This window comes from Nematolebias whitei, chromosome 8 (assembly GCF_014905685.2).
Source record: "Nematolebias whitei isolate Nwh7 chromosome 8, NemWhi1, whole genome shotgun sequence".
NCBI lineage: Eukaryota > Metazoa > Chordata > Actinopteri > Cyprinodontiformes > Rivulidae > Nematolebias > Nematolebias whitei.
Window position 1 is genome coordinate 4603686 of NC_056505.1, and position 18461 is coordinate 4622146.

An 18461-nucleotide genomic window follows, 5' to 3' on the forward strand; every position below is an offset into this window, starting at 1 on the left:
TTGTTGTTGTTGTTGTTGTTGTTGTTGTTGTTGTTGTTGTTGTTGTTGATAATAGCTATAATAAAACAGCTGTTAATGTTATTGTAATAAAAACATCCTGGAAGGATGTAAAAATAAATAAGAGCCTCTGTTTTTATGAAAAGTTTAAAAAGTGTTTGTAACTTGTGTCAGATGAAGTTTGAGTGAAGCCACTGACTCGAGGATGTTTGAGTTTTAATAAAACGTTTCTGTGGAGTTTCTTCAGTCTGTGTTTTGTTCCAGGTGAGAGGTTAAACTCTGATTTATTAACCAACCACCTCTTTAACGTTCCTCGTGTCCACAGGTTCTGCAAGCCTTTGTGGATTCTCAGTTTTTATTTCTACGTGTTCTCTGCATGTCAAAGTCTAAACACTTACCTGTGACAGGTGTGAGCTCACTGGGTTTGAGGGTGTGTGTGCTTGTGTTTTCTGTCAGAGGGCTGATGGTGACGACAGGCTGGGCCTGCCAGCTGACGCAGAGGAGGAATGTGATGTTGACTCCAAAATAGACACTCCAGATGTTCCTCTCTCCACAGCTGACATGGACAACACTCCAGAATGTCTGACCAAAGCTCTGGAGGGGCTGCCGCCCAGGTACCATATCCATCCATCCGTCCGTCTGTCTGTCCATCCATCCCATCCATCCTTCCTACCTACCCCTCTCTCCTCTTCTTCCTCTTGCTCTCTCTCTCACTAACTCACTTACTTTTCCACTTATTCCTAAGTCGGGTCCTGGGTCTTCCCCGGGGTCTCCTCCCAGTCGAACATGCCTGAAGCACCTCCCTATGGAGGCGCCCAGGGAGCATCCTTACTAGATGTCTGAACCACCTCAACTGGCTCCTCTCGATGTGGAGGAGCAGCGGTTCTACTCCGAGTTTCTCCTGGAGAACTGAACTTCTCATCTTCTCTAAGGGAGAGTCCAGCTACCCTGCAGAGGAAACTCATTTCATCCTCCTGGATCCACAATCTCATTCTTTCTGTCTCTACCCAGAGTTCATGACCAGAGGCGAGGGGAGGAACGTGGACCAGTAAACGGAGAACTTTGCCTTACAGCTCAGATTCTTCTTCACCATAACGGACCGGCACAGAGTCTGCAATACTGCAGATGTTGTACCAATCCATCTGTCAGTCTCACGCTCCATTCTTCCCTCACTCATGAACAAAACCCAGAGATGCTTGAACTCCTCCACTTGAGGCAGAACCTCACCCTCGACCTGAAGAGAACAATCCACCCTCTGACTGAGGACCACGGCCTCAGATTTCAACCACAGTGAATGAATAAATGCTGTTGATTAAAGTTCTGGAAGAGAAATCGGAACCAAAATCTGACTGGGATACGTCTACCTGGAATCAGAATTGTCGTCGTTGCTAAATAGGGGTGTAACGAGATCTCGTGGCACAAAATTTAAAATGTTACAACTTTGCAATCGGCGTGATTTCTCTGACTTTAGCTCTGAGGTGTCTCCACCACTTTAAATTGTTTGTGTCGCAGCAGTTCAGGCGTTCACTCCCCGCTTTGTTGTGCTTTTGATGTCAGAGTGAACGCTGAGGTCGCACAGACATTTGTCCACTTTGAAGCAGGGAAAATACTTTTTAAACCTCTCGTTCATCAGTTTGAGTTTAGAGGAAAAGAGTCGATCAAACGTCAAGATGAGGTGGAATTCCTGACGAGTCCCACCCCCACGGCACCTTTCATCCAAGCTGCTTAATCATCTGTGCTCATCAGCGTGGGACAGTTTTCTGCATTAAACAAAATGTGCAGAGGAGTTTCGCTCTAATGTCCTCTTCAGTCACTAACTCGGACACTCAAACTCTCATCAGAGCCACAGCGTCTGAATATAAATCCACGTTTTCCTTGTTTTCTACTGTAACTTTAAGATGTTCTGTTATCATTTGTAGGTTTGGCTTTTATTTCAAGTCTTTCTGCAATTTGGGCTCAAACGTGCTGCCTCAGGAATACAAGATGACTTCTCCTAAATCAGGCTCTGAATCTCTCGTGAGGAGGAGTCCCACAGCAAGGATCTCGCCTCTTATCGAGTTTTGTCTCGTTTTGCTTAACATTTTGCCCACAACAGACATTATCCTTCTACGATGGGACCAGACGCTAATATAAACCAGAGGATTAGATCAGATTTTACTCACTACAGCTGTTGTTACTGTGTGAGGTGATTGCAGGGTGCAGTGATGGAGCGAAGACAGCAGCTCTGAATGGAAGCTGCAGCAGCTTTTTCATGATGCGGCTCTTTTTCCATTCATGCAGCCACCAGCAGGCTGGTGGTCTGCGCAGCTCCTCGTTTGTTCTCAGTTCTCATGAGCCTCGGAGCAATTATTAATCATTTATCTGCTTGTTTTACTTCTCTAGATTTATGCATTTCATGCTTTGTCCTGTGCAGTTTTTTAGTGCTTTATAAACGGAGTGGGATAGTAACGTCTCTTATTGTCCAGCGTGAGCCTCAGTTTCCTGTTTGCAGCTGACAGGAAGTCTTCTGCTGCTGAAGACCACCTGCTTCAAGGTGGTTGTGTGTTCAGAGAAGGTATTCTGCAGAATTTGGTTGAAATAAACGGTTATTAATTTGATCTACTGGTACTTTGTCTTCTTATCACTCTCCTCTGACATCACCAAGACATTTGTTTCCACGCAGCTGCTGCTCTCTGGATATTTTCATCGTCTGAACCGTAGTGACTGTTGCAGGTGAAAAACAAAGATCATCAGTTTGTGAAATATTCAGACGATCAGTGCCGCGCTCAAAGTAACTCGCCCTTTTATTCCCATTCTGACGCTCCGTTTAAACTTCAGCAAGTTTTCAACATCTGCCTGAACGCATCGAGTACTGCCACGTGATTGGTTAATTAGCCGCCATTAAACCTAACAAAGAGGCTGTTGAGTGAATACTGTAGCTTTTTCTTTACCAGCATGAGTTCTGCAGCTGTTTTCTATTAACAGATAAATGATAATGGACGGATGTAAACTTATGAAGGTCTGTTGGCATCAAACCTATATTTTTTTTTATCTCATTTGATTAAAAATGAGCACATCAATGCTGTGAATTCATGTCTCTGGGGTGTAATTTCATGCTCCTCTGTTTTATTCCTTTAAATACAGAAATAAAGCCTGAATTAAAACCATATTGGTTCCATAAACCTTTTCATTTGCATATTTAATGCGTTTTATTCTCCACAGGTGGAAGAATTACTGGATCCGAGGAGTTTTGTCCATAGCCATGATTTTGGGCTTTTTCCTCATCATCTATATGGGACCCATCTCTCTCATCTTTTTGGTGAGTGACTGATCCAGAGTCCTAATGGGACATATTGCTGGTAGATCTACTGCTACAGAGGACAGATTTAAAGAGTGTTAGTGAGAATGGAAAATTGACCCAGTTTTCTCCATCACCTGATGCAGGTCATGTTTGTGCAAATCACCTGTTTCCATGAAATCATCACCATCGGCTACAGAGTTTATCATTCCTACGAGCTGCCTTGGTTCAGGACGCTGAGCTGGTAAGGAAATCATTTTTTCACTTGTTTGTAGAAACTCGTGAAGCTACGTCTGACGTTTCATATCAATCTGTGCATTCAGCTCTACGTGAACATACAGAGAATAAAACGGCATTGCTGCACAAACAGTAAATTACAGTCAACTATGAGAGGCTTGGATGTCAAAAGGGGATTTAGAAAATCTACAAAAAATATCAATCTGGAAACATCTGGATTTTCAGAATGAAAAATGTGTTTGAACCCTGCGTTAACAAACTGCTCAGCTGTAAATAAAACATTAGACTTTATGAGACTCGGCTCAACACAGAATGTGCATCAGTTTCATCTCCTGCGTCTTAAACTCTGTTATGAAGTTTTTTTGTTGTTCCGTACGTAACGCCCGCCTGCTTCTGCTGAGGCTCCTGGTTGCTGCTCACGCTTTGCATACACGGCCTGCGCCTGCAGCTCGGAGCAAAGATCACTGCTGTGCTGGAAGCGAATGAACGCGTTCACCAGGGCCACCCCTCTCACACACGCCGAGCTCTTAACAGCAGGTCAATGTACAGTAAACACAAGGAGCAACAAAACTCAGTGACCCGCAGAGCCAAGAACAGGACCCACCTGAACTGTTCTTTACCAACAAAACCAGTAAAGAAAGTAAATAATCCCTTCTTTCTGTGCCTCAGGTACTTCCTGGTCTGTGTCAACTACTTCTTCTATGGTGAAACACTGGCGGATTACTTTGGGGCTTTGGTGCAGAGGGAGGAACCTCTGCAGTTCCTGGCTCGCTATCACCGCTTCATTTCTTTCGCTTTGTACCTGGCAGGTGAGGCCGTCCTTGAAGACAAAGTGACTTTTGTGTCTGAACAGAACACGCCTGCTGCTCCTTCCACGTTAACTGGGCTCGTTTAGATTTCACCAAGAGACACTGTTCATGTTGTAGAGTTTTACATTCAGCCTTTATTTTGCAGACACAGCACATTTTAAACTTTGAACTCTTCAGTCTGTTGAAGGTACTCGTTGCAAAGCATGAAATCAAAAAACGGTTATCCTGAGCTACATCAAATGGTGCAGCTTGAAAGAGTTTACTGTATTTTTCGTTGTGTAAGTCGCAGGTTTTTTTTTTGCATAATTTGCATGCCCTGTTATACGCCAAAGTGACGTATTTGTTTTTCTTTTTCCCATATTTATAAACCAAGTTTTGGCTGAGGTGACCGTTTTCATTCATTCTGACATTTAAAATATCGAACACTACCATTTTCAGCCGCTAGATGGCACTCTAGTATGGCATGCTGTTGTGTCATGTAATGGGTAAAAGTGGCTATTAATGACACAATCAGCTTGCCGTAGATGCCCACCTTTGTCCAGCTCACCTGGAGCAACCGTCAAATCCGCTTCATTCGCTGCGCCACCCCGGTGAAATGCAGCTAATTTGACCATTAAAGTCCTTTTATTAAGTAAAAGTTAAACTGAGACACACCTTTAATATAAATCAAGTAAACAAATAATTGTTTTTAGGTGCTTATCTTGTTAAATTTCAAAGAAATGCACAGTGAGTCATCCCATGCACGCTCCCACGGCTGCAAATTGGCTTTTGAAATGCAGCTGATTTGATTGTCAAAGTGCATTTTTTAAGTAAAAGTTCAACTGAGACACACCTTTGCTATAATTTCAAGCAAACAAATAATTGTTTTTAAGTGTTAATCCTGTTAAATTCTTGTTAAAGTCCTCCCGTGCACGCTCCCTCAGCCGCCATTTGGCAGCCAATCGATTTTTGGCACACCGGCCCACATTTCCATGTTGTCAGCGGTGACGCGTAATAGATACGACTTCTACGCAGAAGTGACGTATTTATGAATTTTTCCACTTTATTAGACATATTTGGACTGATGCGACTTGTGGAGCGATGCGGCGTGTACGGCGGAAAATACGATGCAGTTTTTCAGATCGATACAAATCAGAAATGTGGGTCCACACTTAATGTAAACAAAGCACTCAGCCGAACCAAAGCCACGTGGCCGCTTGAGTCGTGATCTACATTTTGCTGGATGAAGTTTGTGCAGGTAAATAAATATAAACGTTAATTTGGACTTTCAGTCACTTTGGCTTTTTCATATTTAAATGAACACATTACCCATTGACATGAGGAAAAATATTGTTCAGTTTTATTAACGTTTCGTCTATTCTTCATGACTTTGCAATGAGTGCTTTTAATTTATTGCAAGTTAAAGAGTAAAATAACAATATAATAAGTGTCTTTGCTTTTTACTTCTGTCAGTTTGTGCTGAAATCTTTTTCCAGTTTGACCTTAAAGATTAAAACTAGATAATTAATCGGCTGCTGTGGCTCGTTTAGAGGACACTTTCTGATTCACGTAAACAAATGTGACTCTGAATCTTGTCAAGCATTGTACGTGCACACGTCTCGGTTATAATCAGGGTCAACGCGGACCTACTGAGGGTTAAAATGACCCAGGATGTTGGTTCAAATCGATGAGCATGGGTCATTGAATTAGTTCTAGTTCATTCATAGTGTTTAATCTTCCATTTAAAAAGGAACTGACAGCATGTTGTTTACTCCTCCACAGGTTTCTGCATGTTTGTGCTGAGTTTAGTGAAGAAACATTACCGCCTGCAGTTTTACATGGTGTGTATCCGCAAAGTAACCTCTCCCCCGCTACATGACACTAATGCTAACGTCCATCGCTGCTTCCTCCCGTCATGATGCCTGAAAAGATTAAAAAATCTATTATACGGTAGATGTTTTTAACTCTGCTGATGTTTGTCCTTTTACAATATACATACATCTGAAATAAGTTTTCATTTGTGGACATGATGCGAACGGTAAGATGGCTCCGCCCACATAGAAATAGTTTCTGCAGTGGATGTTTTCATGCTGCAGAGTGACACAGAGCAAGAACTCGGTGAAACGCAGTATGGAAGAGTAAATTTGACATTACTCAACCTATTAAATTATTTATGTAAAATCAGTTTACAGTAGTTTTAACAAAGACTAAACTTATGCAACCAGAAGTTACCAACATATATCTACCTACAAAACGCAGCTAGCTTGAATTTAGCCATTAAGCATAATTATGACAGAAAATGGAGGATTTACCTTCGTACAGATGAACATGTGGTACAGTAGTCCCTCGTTTATCGCGGGGGATCCGCACCCTGAAGCCCCGCGATAAATGAAAAACTGCGAAGTAGGAATAGTAAGGCTCTGCCAGCGCTCTTGGCCACGCCCACTTCTCCGCTGCAGAGCAGAGATCAGCTGATCAGCTGCAGCAGGAATCGTCTCCTGCTGTGGGCTGCACACAGGTGCTAAATATTTTTAAATTATTTATTTTTTTAAAATTCCATGCCGACCGTTCGGCTCATCCATCAATCAGCCAATTGTGTATCATGTCCAGTCTTATTTTGAAAAAAACGCGAAAGGGCGAGTCCGCGAAAAACGAACCGTGAAGTAGCGAGGGACTACTTCCTGTTTATAACTGCTGTATTCAGCTGCTCATGAGGTCGGCCACCGGCCTTTATCCGTCTTAAATTTTTCCAGACTCTGTTTAGGTTTTGGAAATGGAATAAACTGTATTCCACCCTCTGAACGCTCAGGGTAACGTGTCTGTATGCATCCTACGGACAACGTTTAACCATTTTTCCCGATGATTTTTCACAAAAACCTTCTGACCGCAATGCGTTAATGTGAAACCCCGACAATATTGTCAGAAGAAAAGCGGGTGCAGCTCCTGCAGGTAAGGGGCTTCACTTCGAGAGAAGCTGCGATCGCCAATTGGTCAGTTGCTGAAGAGCCTACTGGATTGATTGACAGGTGGCATCATGTCAACTGTAACTCTATCCCAGTGGTTCCCAACCCTGGTCCCTGAGGAACACCATCCTGCATGTTTTAGTTGTCCCTCTGCTCCAACACACCTGATTTGAATGAAGGAGTGATTAACAGACTTCTGATGAACTTAAGTAACTAAACATCAGGTGAACCATGCAGGATGGTGTTCCTCAGGGACCAGGGTTGGGAACCACTGCAGTCGTGAAGATCTCTGCTCAGGGTTTGGTGGCTTCATTGTGCAGCAATATTACAGTTTAATGTTTGTCTTTAATGTGCATGCATCTTCCCAGAATTCCTGTCTGAATGTTACACTCGATCCAATACGTTTGGAAAATTCTCCCTCGTGCACTTCCTGCCTGCTGCTCTCATTTTGTTTTGTCGACGGCGTCGCTCTGCAGCACGACTCTTTATCAGCTTCGCCCACCTCATCTGTCGGTCTCTGTTTGACTCCTGTGTTTCGAGCTCACTTCTGAACAGGCACAGCTACATTCCAGTGCAGTGAAACTGTGGTGTTTGTGTTTGCCATTCCAGTTTGCTTGGACCCATGTGACCCTGTTGATTGTGGTAACTCAGTCCCACCTTGTCATTCAGAACCTGTTTGAAGGAATGATCTGGTAAGCAGGACTCGGGCAGGCTGCAGGAATCTGCCTCGTTGTGTCCGACTGTTTGTCATCACGAGCTACGTCACTCTTTGTGGAGCTTTTTATTGTTAAAGCAGCAAACATGCCCTGAGGCAACCGTTAAATACACAATAATACATACTGCTCTGAAGAGGGAGTTATCTTTGTACTAATTACTTTTGTTTTTATAAACTCAGTTCTGAAAATGTTTAAAATGTAAGATAGAAACAGAACGCAGTGATTTGCAACACAGTAAACATCAAATGTTGAAACTAATAGCTTTTTTAAAGCCTTTTCAGAATTCGTGTTGTGTTTTTTGCTGACACGGCACAAAACTCATGTCGGCTAACAATCCTGCTCTCCAGGTTTATTGTTCCCATCTCCATCGTGATCTGCAACGACATTGGGGCCTATCTGTTTGGATTCTTCTTTGGCAGAACGCCACTTATCAAGGTAATTCAAACGTTTGTCTCACGTTATGAACTTTATTTCATGATCCTTTTGTTTCAAGTGAATTGTGGCTGTTGTGAAGTTAGTCGGCGTAAGTAAACGTTCATCGTCGTGTGGGCAGGGAGGCTCCGATCAGCTGTTCAACCGCTCATTTAGGAAGAGCGGTGTGGTTTTAGTCCAGGTCGTGCATCAGTGAGCCAGGTCTGAGCGAGTATGGGGGGGTTGACGTTCCTGCTGACGTGTGGAGAAGTCTGATTGTGCAGCCGGAGGCATAATGTGAGGAACCTGCTGTTGATGTCACCTTTAGAGCCGTCTGGTCCTTTTGTAGCCAAAACAAGAGCAGTGTCTTCGTCCCAGACGCTCATTCTCGGTGCACGTTGGACACCACCAGGGCTGCCATCAAGCTCCGATCCTGTTCGTGGTGTTCAGGGACTTCAGAGGATCTTCTCTGCGTTCTGGTTGTGTTCTGCTGGTGTACTTTTGGGCAGTTCTCAGCCCAGTGAAGCAGCTGGGATCAGAGTCAGTTCCTGGGTTCTGACCTGGAAAAAGGTGGAATGCTCACTCCAGGTCAGGGGGAGGCTTCTCCCGAAGCCGAGGAGTTTAGGTATCGAGAGCCTCTTTCATGAGTGGCGTTAGGATGGATCGACGGGTTGGAGCCTCGTCTGCAGTAATCAGGGCGTTGCTTCAGTCTGTTGTGGTGAGGAAGGAGCTGAACGAAGGTCAAACTGTTCCAGCACTCCCCTCTGGCCACAAAGTATGTTTAGTGACTGACGCTGTGCAGGAGCAGCTGAAAGAAGCTTCGTCTGTAGAGGCAGGTCAGGCCCAGACTTCGAGCTAAGGTGAGAAGCTCCATCATCAGAGTAGAGCTGCACTTCTCACCGAGAGGACAACCTGAAGAAAACCCAGAACTTGCAGGGATTTTACAAATATTCCAACAAAAATAGATGAGAATGCAGCAAAGTTGAGCCCTGGGAAGATATCTGTTTTTTAAACAACATCTTAGTGAAAGTTTTTAGTTTAGTTGATATAATGTATTGCTCATCCCTCCGTCAGAGAACAGCCTGATGGTGTGAACGGACTTCTCTTCTTTCTGCCCCTGCAGCTCTCACCCAAGAAGACATGGGAGGGCTTCATCGGGGGGTTCTTCTTCACGGTGGCGTTTGGCTTCCTTGTGAGTAATTCGTTTTCACGAACCGCATCACATGTTCTGCATTTCTTTCTCCTCGGCTTCAGTTTGTCCCGGGCTGGAACAGGTTTTAATTCTGTTCAGTTCAGAGCAAAATGAGAATAACAAAATGTTTCTGCTTGTTTTCACCGCCGTGTTTGTTTAGAAGGGAAGCACGAGTTGTTGTTATTCCTTTAACAGTTTTCATACAGCAACACGTGGTTTTTAAACGTACCGTACATTTCGCCGTATAAGTCGCAGCTTTTTGCATAAATTAGCATGCCTGCGACTTATACACCAAAGTGACTTGTTTATGATTTTTTTTTCCGTATTTATAAAACAATTTTTGGCTGAGATTTAACAATTTCATTCCTTCAGACATGGAAAATATTGAACACTACCATTTTCAGCCACTAGACGGCCCTCAACTAATATGGCAAGCCAAGTGTCTCATTAAAAGTGGCTATTAATGAGACACTTGGCTTGCCATACGAAGCCGCCTTCGTCTCGCTCCAGAACTCATAGATCAAACGTCAAATCAGCTTCATTTCACTGCGCTGCCCAGGTGAAATGCAGCTGATTTGACCGTTAAAGTGCGTTTATTAAGGAAAAGTTCAACCGAGACACACCTTTACTATAATGTCGAGCAAACAAATAATTGTTTTTAAGTGTTAATATTGTTAAATTCTTGTTAAAATCCTCCTGTGCACTTCTGCGGCAGCCATTTGGCAGCCAATCGATTTTTGGCACAACACCGGCCCACGTTTTCAGGTTATCAGCGGTGACGCATAATAGATGCAACTTATACGGCAGTGCAACGTGTACGGCAGACAGTACGGTTATATTATGCAGTACCCGTATATACATACAACAATGAACTTTCTCTGTCCAGCCCATAACTTCTGATCTGCTCAAGATAAGTTAATGAAACGTTGAACTTTGTGCTCATGCATCATCTCTAGTCACGCCTTTAAGAAACAGTCCAGCAAAGACCTGCGATCGATCGAGTGTATGTCTGGTTTTCAGCCAACAGAGCTTTAAAAATCTAATTATTCATCTGTCGAATTGAGTTATCTTTAGTATTTTTCATTGGTCCCACTAAAATCTAAATAAAATAGATAAATAATATCGTCTGCTGCCCTCCACGCCAGCTTTAGATAAAGATCGTGGGTTGTGAAGGGACAGTTGGTCGAACCTTGAAATAACGTTTTGTGCACGTGTTCATGCTCAGAGTGTTGCGAATGAGCTTCAGCCGCAGTTAGAGCAAACGTTGTCTAAATATCTGCGACAACGCATTAGCTAATGTCAGCTTCGGTGTCCATTTTGAACTGGGTTGACTCTAAAGCTGAACTGGTTTTAGGTGAACATTCAGTGAATATTCCCTGAACGTTTCATTCAAATCCATCCAGTGGTTTATGGGATGTTTTGCTAACAGACAAACATGTTGACTTCATCTGTTAATGCTAAAGTTTAAGCAAAAAATCTGTTGGTGCTCAGAATGTGTGTCGGGATCACTCTCAGCTACTACAACACCAAAGTTGAGGATAATTTCTGCAAAATGGACTTAACTGTTGCCATTTTTCTGCTTTTTAAGGTCAGTCGGCGTCGGCGGTCATTCTGAATTAGACTGCTTCAAACGTTTATCAGTTAAAAAGTTAAATAAAGTCATCAGCTGCTTGGAGTCCTGATTTAATCAAGATTTCTTCCTCTCCCCTCAGCTGGCCCACTTCATGTCCCAGTTCCAGTACTTCGTGTGTCCGGTGGAGTTCAACAGCGACACCAACCGGTTCACGGTGGAGTGTGAGCCCTCGGACCTGTTCGTGATGCACGAGTACATGCTTCCTGCGGGGCTGCAGAACATCTCCAGCTGGGTTCGCTTTTACTCTGGTCGCTGCGTTGATACAAGACGTTTCCACATCGTGGAGGCAGCAGCTGTGAAGTGTGTTGCAGCGGTGACGCCCTCTTCCTTTTTGTTTTTCAGAAAACTGTGACCCTGTACCCCTTCACCGTCCACAGCGTGTTCCTGTCGTCCTTTGCGTCTCTCATCGGGCCGTTCGGTGGCTTCTTTGCCAGCGGCTTCAAGCGAGCGTTCAAAATCAAAGTAAAGCTTCAGATTTGATCTTTTCTCCAGGCAAACCGTTTGAGACTGTGTTGCTCGTTTTAGACCTTTGTGTCTCATCTTTTCTCTGCTCATGAAAAGGATTTCTCAAACAACAGCGCCATCTAGTGGCTCCATCTGTCCATGGCAACTTTAAAAATTTACAGAGAAAAATTGCATTAAAAGTTTTTCTTTAAATAATTTTGTTACATATCATTGAAAGTTTACATATTTTAGGGAATATTTAGGCTGAATCTTGTTTTTATCATATATTAAAGTTCAGATCTGAGCCTGGTTTCTCCACCCATTCAGGACTTTGCCAGCACCATCCCGGGACACGGCGGCATCATGGACCGCTTCGACTGTCAGTATCTGATGGCCACGTTCACTCACGTCTACATCGGCAGCTTCGTCAGGTGAGAAGAGTAAACGAGGGTGGGTCCAGGCGGTAAATCAATCAGCTCGTGGAAATATTTGCTGTGAGATAAATAATAAGAGACGAGTACAAAACTGTGGAGTCATTTTGTTCTTTCGGTCGTGACCACAGGTGAGTGTAGGAACGTAAACGCAGAGCTTCTCCTTGCAGCTCAGCTCCACCTTCACTACAATGGACTGGCACAGAGAACACAATACTGCAGAAGCTACACTGATCTATCTGAAACCCTGATACTCACGGAGCCCCCCCATGGAAAACAGTCAAATGGGTCCATAAAACACATGTAGACTAGTTGGGTCAACTCCCGTAGTCCTGCAAGGACCACAGTGAGGGTAAAGAGCTGGTTCAGTCTTCCACGGCTGCGATGGAACCCACGTTGTAACTCCTCACTGGACTTCTCCTGCACCCCTGAATAGACTCGACTGGGGAGGCAGATGGAGTGATGCTCCTGTAGTTGGAACACACCCCATGGTCCCCCAGAGGAACTGCCAGTCCAGTGGCACCCCCCACCCTGCAATGTCCCTCAAACATTTAAATTTTTTTATTGCACAATGTTTGGTATCAAAGCCTGTGCTGAGGATGAGCCTTAGCCACCACCACACCGGACTTTAAGACGATCTAATGAAGATTTTAATGATTAATTAAGATTAATTAAAGCTTTAAAATTCAACAAGTTAATAAATTGAAGATTTACTATAATGAATATTTAATACTTGCACATACAGTAGCTGCTGTAACTCTCTAATTTCCCTCAGCGATCAGTGACGTCTGTGTTCTTGAACGCAGCAGTGGCTGTAAAATCCACTGGATTGAGACAGTTTGTGTTTTTTTATGATCGTTGGACCGTGGTGGCCATCGGGGTTGTTTTCTGAAACTTTCAATAAAATTCATCCAGGGTTCGATGAGATTTTTTACTAACAGTACAGACGGACATTGGGTGACGTGCGTTCCTCATCATTATGGTGACGTCTTAACTTTTCTCCGCAGAGGCCCGAACCCCGGCAAGGTGCTGCAGCAGCTGCTGATGCTTCAGCCCGAGCAGCAACTCAGCATCTTCCACACCCTGTACTCCCAGCTGAGAGAGAGGGGGCTGCTGCCCCCCGCCGCCCAGGCCGAGTGACCGCGCGCCTGCCTCGCAGCGTCAGGACCCGAGGAGTGTGTGAGGTGCTTCTGGCAGTGGGGCTAAGCACGTGCGCACACATCCACGTACATATGCACATTAGGTTTCACGTTGTGTAATTTAAGACAGAGCATCATCATCATCATCCTGTTGGCTTCCAGCTCTAAATCACAGCTTTGAACCTGAAGCGACAACAAGCAACAAAAAATAAAAACTGCTCTGTCAGCAGGAAGCCGCCATCCCTAAACCCTTTCAGAGTAAAAGATTCAAAGCTGAAGTGACTTTAAGGCACACGGCAGACTGACGATGTGAACCGCTAACTTTGCACTGACTTTTAAACTTTGAAAGAAGAAAGATGAAATGAAGTGAGAACTGGGCCAACCAATGCACTGCTGCCTCACGAGTGAAGCCACGACGCAGCGCGGCTGTCGGACTTCCTGTACAAACTGACGTCACAGCATCACAACATGCAGCATGCACGCTGGTTCTGCCTTAGGCTTCTGCTAAATGAAACCATTTATTCTGTTTCCTCAGAGGTGAAGTACTTCCGTGTTTTACATTCATTCTGACTCGACGACTTGCACAATACTGGTCCGAACAGATCGACTTTAGGCATGCTAACGTAGAGCATCATCGGCACACTCAAAACTTGAAGTAATGTACAGAAATATACTGAAATATTTAGCTGAGCAAAAACAGAATATATATATATCTAATATAAAGACTTTCTGTGGGATTAAAAAACAACTTAAGCTGTGATAAATTATATGCAACAAGAGATAAATTTAAAGATTATTTGTAGCTTTTAGCATGAACAAACCACCTTTTAACAGCTGTAGACTTGACCCAAAGTTATTCAGAGGGTGTAAACCTTGTTAAAAATGGTGAAAAGATTATAAGATGATAAGTTTCTATCTTGGAGACACGATCATGTCTGAGTTCAGAGCTGATTAGCGTAGCTTACCTGAAACAGGAAGCACAAAGTAAACGCCTGAACTCTTCTCCGCGGCTCCTGTAAAGCTCACACAGCTGAAACGGAAACGGCTTCTCACCGGGAGTTGGACCGAGTTGGAACCGAGACGTTTTGTTGGTCTGTCTCATCGTGAGGAGCTCGTCAGCTTCTTCCATCTTCCACAGTCAAACTGCTGTAGGGCACGACCTCACAGCCGCTTCGTGTTTATGTTCTGTGCAACAACGTCATGCACAAGTTCATCGCTGCCTCCACGCTCATCCAACACCGAGTGGAGAGCTGCAGCAAGACTCAGAAATCTGAACAGATCTCTTTATCTTAAAATGAGCGCAGGCTGCAGTGCAGAATAAGAGAAAATGTTTTAAATTTGTGTAAAAATAACTCCATAAAGACGCCATCTAGTGGTCCCAGGAGCGAAAACGGCAAACAATCGTCCAAATCTACCTTTGGATCAACGTGTTCCAACAATCGTGTCAGAAGAAATCATCACTCTTCGTTTTCTTTTAAATTTACCCTTTTTCTCCGTTGGGAAATCCTGTCGTATAATGTTGAAGCTTTTCAAACTTGGCTCCAGACCAAACGTCGTGAACAGATCCAGCTCAAGCTGCTGTTTCGTTCCGAAGCTTCTGAGACGGAGAGTTTGGAATGTGACTTTTGAACGTCTCCTCACCGTGACTCGTTTTTGCAGCTCGGCTCACGTGCACGCCGGCCATGACTCAACGGACGTGTCTAACTTCTGAAATGATTTTACGTGTGAGCTTTACAGGGAAGCCTTCCTGCTGACAGGAGAGCAGCGTTGATCCTCTGGTCTCTCATGAACTGTAGAAAAGGCTCTCCGTCTTAGTTTTAGTTGCACTGTAGGGTGGAGGGGGGGGGGGGGGGGGTTTATTGGGGGGGGGCGGGGCTTTTACAGATTAAATCAATACTTGATGAACAAGTTCTGAATGTAGTTTGCAGACGTTCCGACGCAGCGTTTGTTGGGAGATTCTCGGACTGCATCCAGGTCTCTCTGGAGAGAAACGTTTACCAAAGCTCCGGGTGTGGGGGGGGGGGCGTCCCTCCCGTCCCTCCCTCCCTCAAATCTGCTGCTTCTTTTAAAACATAAACTCAAAGCAGGGACTTGGAGTGCTTCCACGGAGATCATAAGTTCAGAAATGTTCTAATTTATTTGTAAATTTTGTTCTCTTTGTTTTTTTTTCTTCATAGACGTGATTTTTAGGGTGTGATGGGTAGATTTTTGTGTTTGTTCGTACACATACACACACACACACACACACACTGCTGCCCGGGTTTATCTGCGTTCAGTCTGGTCGACTAAAATTATGACCCAAATGAAAACGGTTGATTATTTTAAGGCGGTTTCTGTGGCGTCTGGAGTGTGTCGCTGGAATATTTGACGCTGTCGCTTAAAAAAAAACCATTCAGCTGCTTCAGTTTATCCTCGTCTCAAAGAAAGTGCCTTTATTTACATGTGCGGCTGTGTTCTGATCATGTGATCACCATCCTGCTGTAGATCTGACGGCGCAGCTGAATATAAACTGAAAACAGTTCCTTCGGCTGCAGTAGTGACGAATTTAAATTAGAAATCACTTCACACACACAGACAACAGTTTCAGTCAAAAGGAGTCGGATGATGAATATTAAAGAGGTTAAGTTTGTAATTCTCGTTCAAATTGCAGGAAAATGTTTGTGACCTGCTCGTCTGCACGGCTTTACAATATTTAGCTGTTCACACAATCGGACAAATTAAATATGTTTTAAATTATTTTCTCATCCTTTTGTCTCAACTTACAGATCACTGAAAGTGTATTTTTTTACATAACTTGTAAAGTTATGAAAGTTTGACTCAACTTTAATCTAAATCCGATGCAAGCCTTTTTATTTTATGTTTTATGTTCACTATTCTTTTAACGCTCTGACCATTTTCGTGCACGCTGTGTTCCAATCCTCTGCGTTTCGTTTCTGGCGTCAAACGACGAACTAAAGGCTCGCAGCATAAAGTTTACGTGCTTCTAAAATTAGATTTTTGATTGGAAAGGTGGGTTTTATTTTTCCCAAAGAGCTGTAGTAAAAACTGAAAAGCCGTTTTTAATTCCAGCGGCACACTCGAGACTTCTGTTTTAAACTTTTAACTCACCTCAGACCTCAGTTTTACCGTATTTTCCAGCGTATAAGTCGCAAGTTGTTTGTTTTTTGCATAGATTTGTCAGTCCTGTAACTTATACATCGAAGCGGCTTGTATACGTGGTTTTTTTTCTCCCAGATTTACAATTTTTGACGGACGCGTTAAATTTCGAAGAACTGCAACAGCGAGTCCTCTCGTGCCCGCTCGCTTCACTCAGCTGGTGCAGGTGGAGGAACGCTGGAAAACTAGCCGCAATGGATGGATGGATGGATGTCGCTGCACCACCCAGGCAAAATGAAGCTGTTTGACCATTAAATAAACGCGACAGATCAGCAGTGATGCATAATAAATGCAATTTATATACGTTTTTTTCCTCTTCATGATGCTTTTTGACGGATGCAACTTATACTCTGGAAAATACGGTAATTTATCATTTTTACTGAAGTAATGAAAGCTTGGCGTGACGGTGAAACAGAAAACAGGGAGCCGTCGCAGTCAGCGTCTTTGTCTTTTTGTTTCTCCATTTATCATTTTGTCTGTTTTATCTGATCAAACAGAGACGTTCTCAGTTTTTGCAGTAAATAAAATAAAAAGTACACTGAAGAAGAACGTTGTTAAAATGAGAGCAATATGTAGAAACGGTCCTGATGCGTTGGGGATGTTATGAAAAGTTTATTGTATAGAGATTAATAAAAGTTTTTTTTTCATTAAAAGCTTCTGTGGTTTATTCAAAGGTTCGTGTTGAATCATAAAATAAAGTTTGATGTTGTGCAAGTGCATTCTGGGTAAAAAGAGAAAAACTTATTGCACTGATGTAGCGTCACATTTAATTTCGTCTCAGCTGTTTTTTGAGGAAGATGAGGTAATTACCAGATTGACATTGTTTTGGGATCATCGTTTTGTTTTGTAAAAGTTGTTTTAAACGATTAAATGAGAGATAAACCTGAATCAGTGAGCACACAGTTGCATAACACGAAGGAGTGGATTTTGGGGCTTAAGTCTGAACTCCAGATGACGGATTAATTCAAGATTATTTCAGCAACACGCAGAACGTTTGTGCTGCCACACAAACCATCAGACGACAAGTAACAGCAAGTTTGTTGCATGTTGTGTCCTGGTAAAGATCAAAACGTACCATTTGAATATATTTTTTTTAGAAAGCACCGTTTGTCATCAAAGCAGCCGGGCGTTGTTTCAACCGGATCTTCCCTCTGAAAGCAGAGATCTACTCAGATCCTCGACATTTATTTTGAAATGAAAACATCTTTGGACTGAATGTGTGTTTTGGTAGCAGATTGATTTGAGAACGTTGCCTTCTTCTCAGTAAGAGCATCATAAATTCAACAATTTCCCTGGAGAGACCCTTTTTATTGGGGTCCCATCTGTTGAGGAGTCATCTCATCATTGCATCATCCTGACCCCCCCCCCCCCCCTCTTTCCATTCTTCCCCACCTCAACACCCCCAAGTGCTAAAATATCCCAATATAGAGTCATCATGTCTGAGTCCGATGTTGCCGTCACCAGTGCTCCCTCCTGCCAGAGAAATGATAGATAAGTTGATCCGTTCTGACAGGTGAAGTGGGAGCCGCACCGCTGGATTTACATCTCATCACCCCGTCAACATGAATCATGTACCGGGCCTGCAGATGGCACCACCTTCCTTCAGGCGGCTGGGGGAAGCATGTGGGTGCTGATGTTCGTTTAAACAACCTGTTTAAATTATACAACTCAATGTTTTCAGTTGAAAATTGTCTCCACCAAGGCAAGAATGCAAAAATTAAATACATTTTTAAAAATCACTGATCTATGTGGGGTCAATAACGTTGATAATAACGAGTCAAAATAATCAATACAGGCTCAAATGGTAACGTAAATTTTTGCTGAGTGGTGCTAAAGGTCTCAGAAGGTCATTTAAGGTGACGAGGCCTTTAGCGTGTTATTGATGGCCTGTGGCACGTTGCTTCTCTTTGACCCGCACAGAAAAAAGTTGCTTTACAGGGAATTGATCAACACTTGTTCATACCCCGCCATGAACTGGAACCTGCTGGAACACCAGTGTCCCTGTCCTCAGTGAAGACGGCTTTACATCGCCATGGACTGACGGAACCAAGACAGAAGCTCCGCCTCCAGAAGCCAC

The 18461-nt window shown here is 43.5% G+C and overlaps 1 protein-coding gene across 1 annotated transcript in view; it reads left to right on the forward strand.

The window, feature by feature from the left end:
• The window catches only part of cds1 (CDP-diacylglycerol synthase (phosphatidate cytidylyltransferase) 1), a 21642-nt gene extending 7723 nt beyond the window's left edge, over positions 1–13919 (forward strand). Inside the window, exons 2-13 of the mRNA XM_037680150.1 lie at positions 454–611; positions 3199–3295; positions 3421–3518; positions 4181–4320; positions 6082–6140; positions 7872–7954; positions 8326–8413; positions 9513–9581; positions 11294–11446; positions 11557–11676; positions 11986–12089; positions 13097–13919. Of these exons, the coding sequence (XP_037536078.1) occupies positions 454–611; positions 3199–3295; positions 3421–3518; positions 4181–4320; positions 6082–6140; positions 7872–7954; positions 8326–8413; positions 9513–9581; positions 11294–11446; positions 11557–11676; positions 11986–12089; positions 13097–13229 (1302 nt within the window). The 3' untranslated portion in view covers positions 13230–13919. The remainder of the gene's footprint in view (positions 1–453; positions 612–3198; positions 3296–3420; positions 3519–4180; positions 4321–6081; positions 6141–7871; positions 7955–8325; positions 8414–9512; positions 9582–11293; positions 11447–11556; positions 11677–11985; positions 12090–13096) is intronic.
• Positions 13920–18461: the final 4542 nt, after the last annotated feature.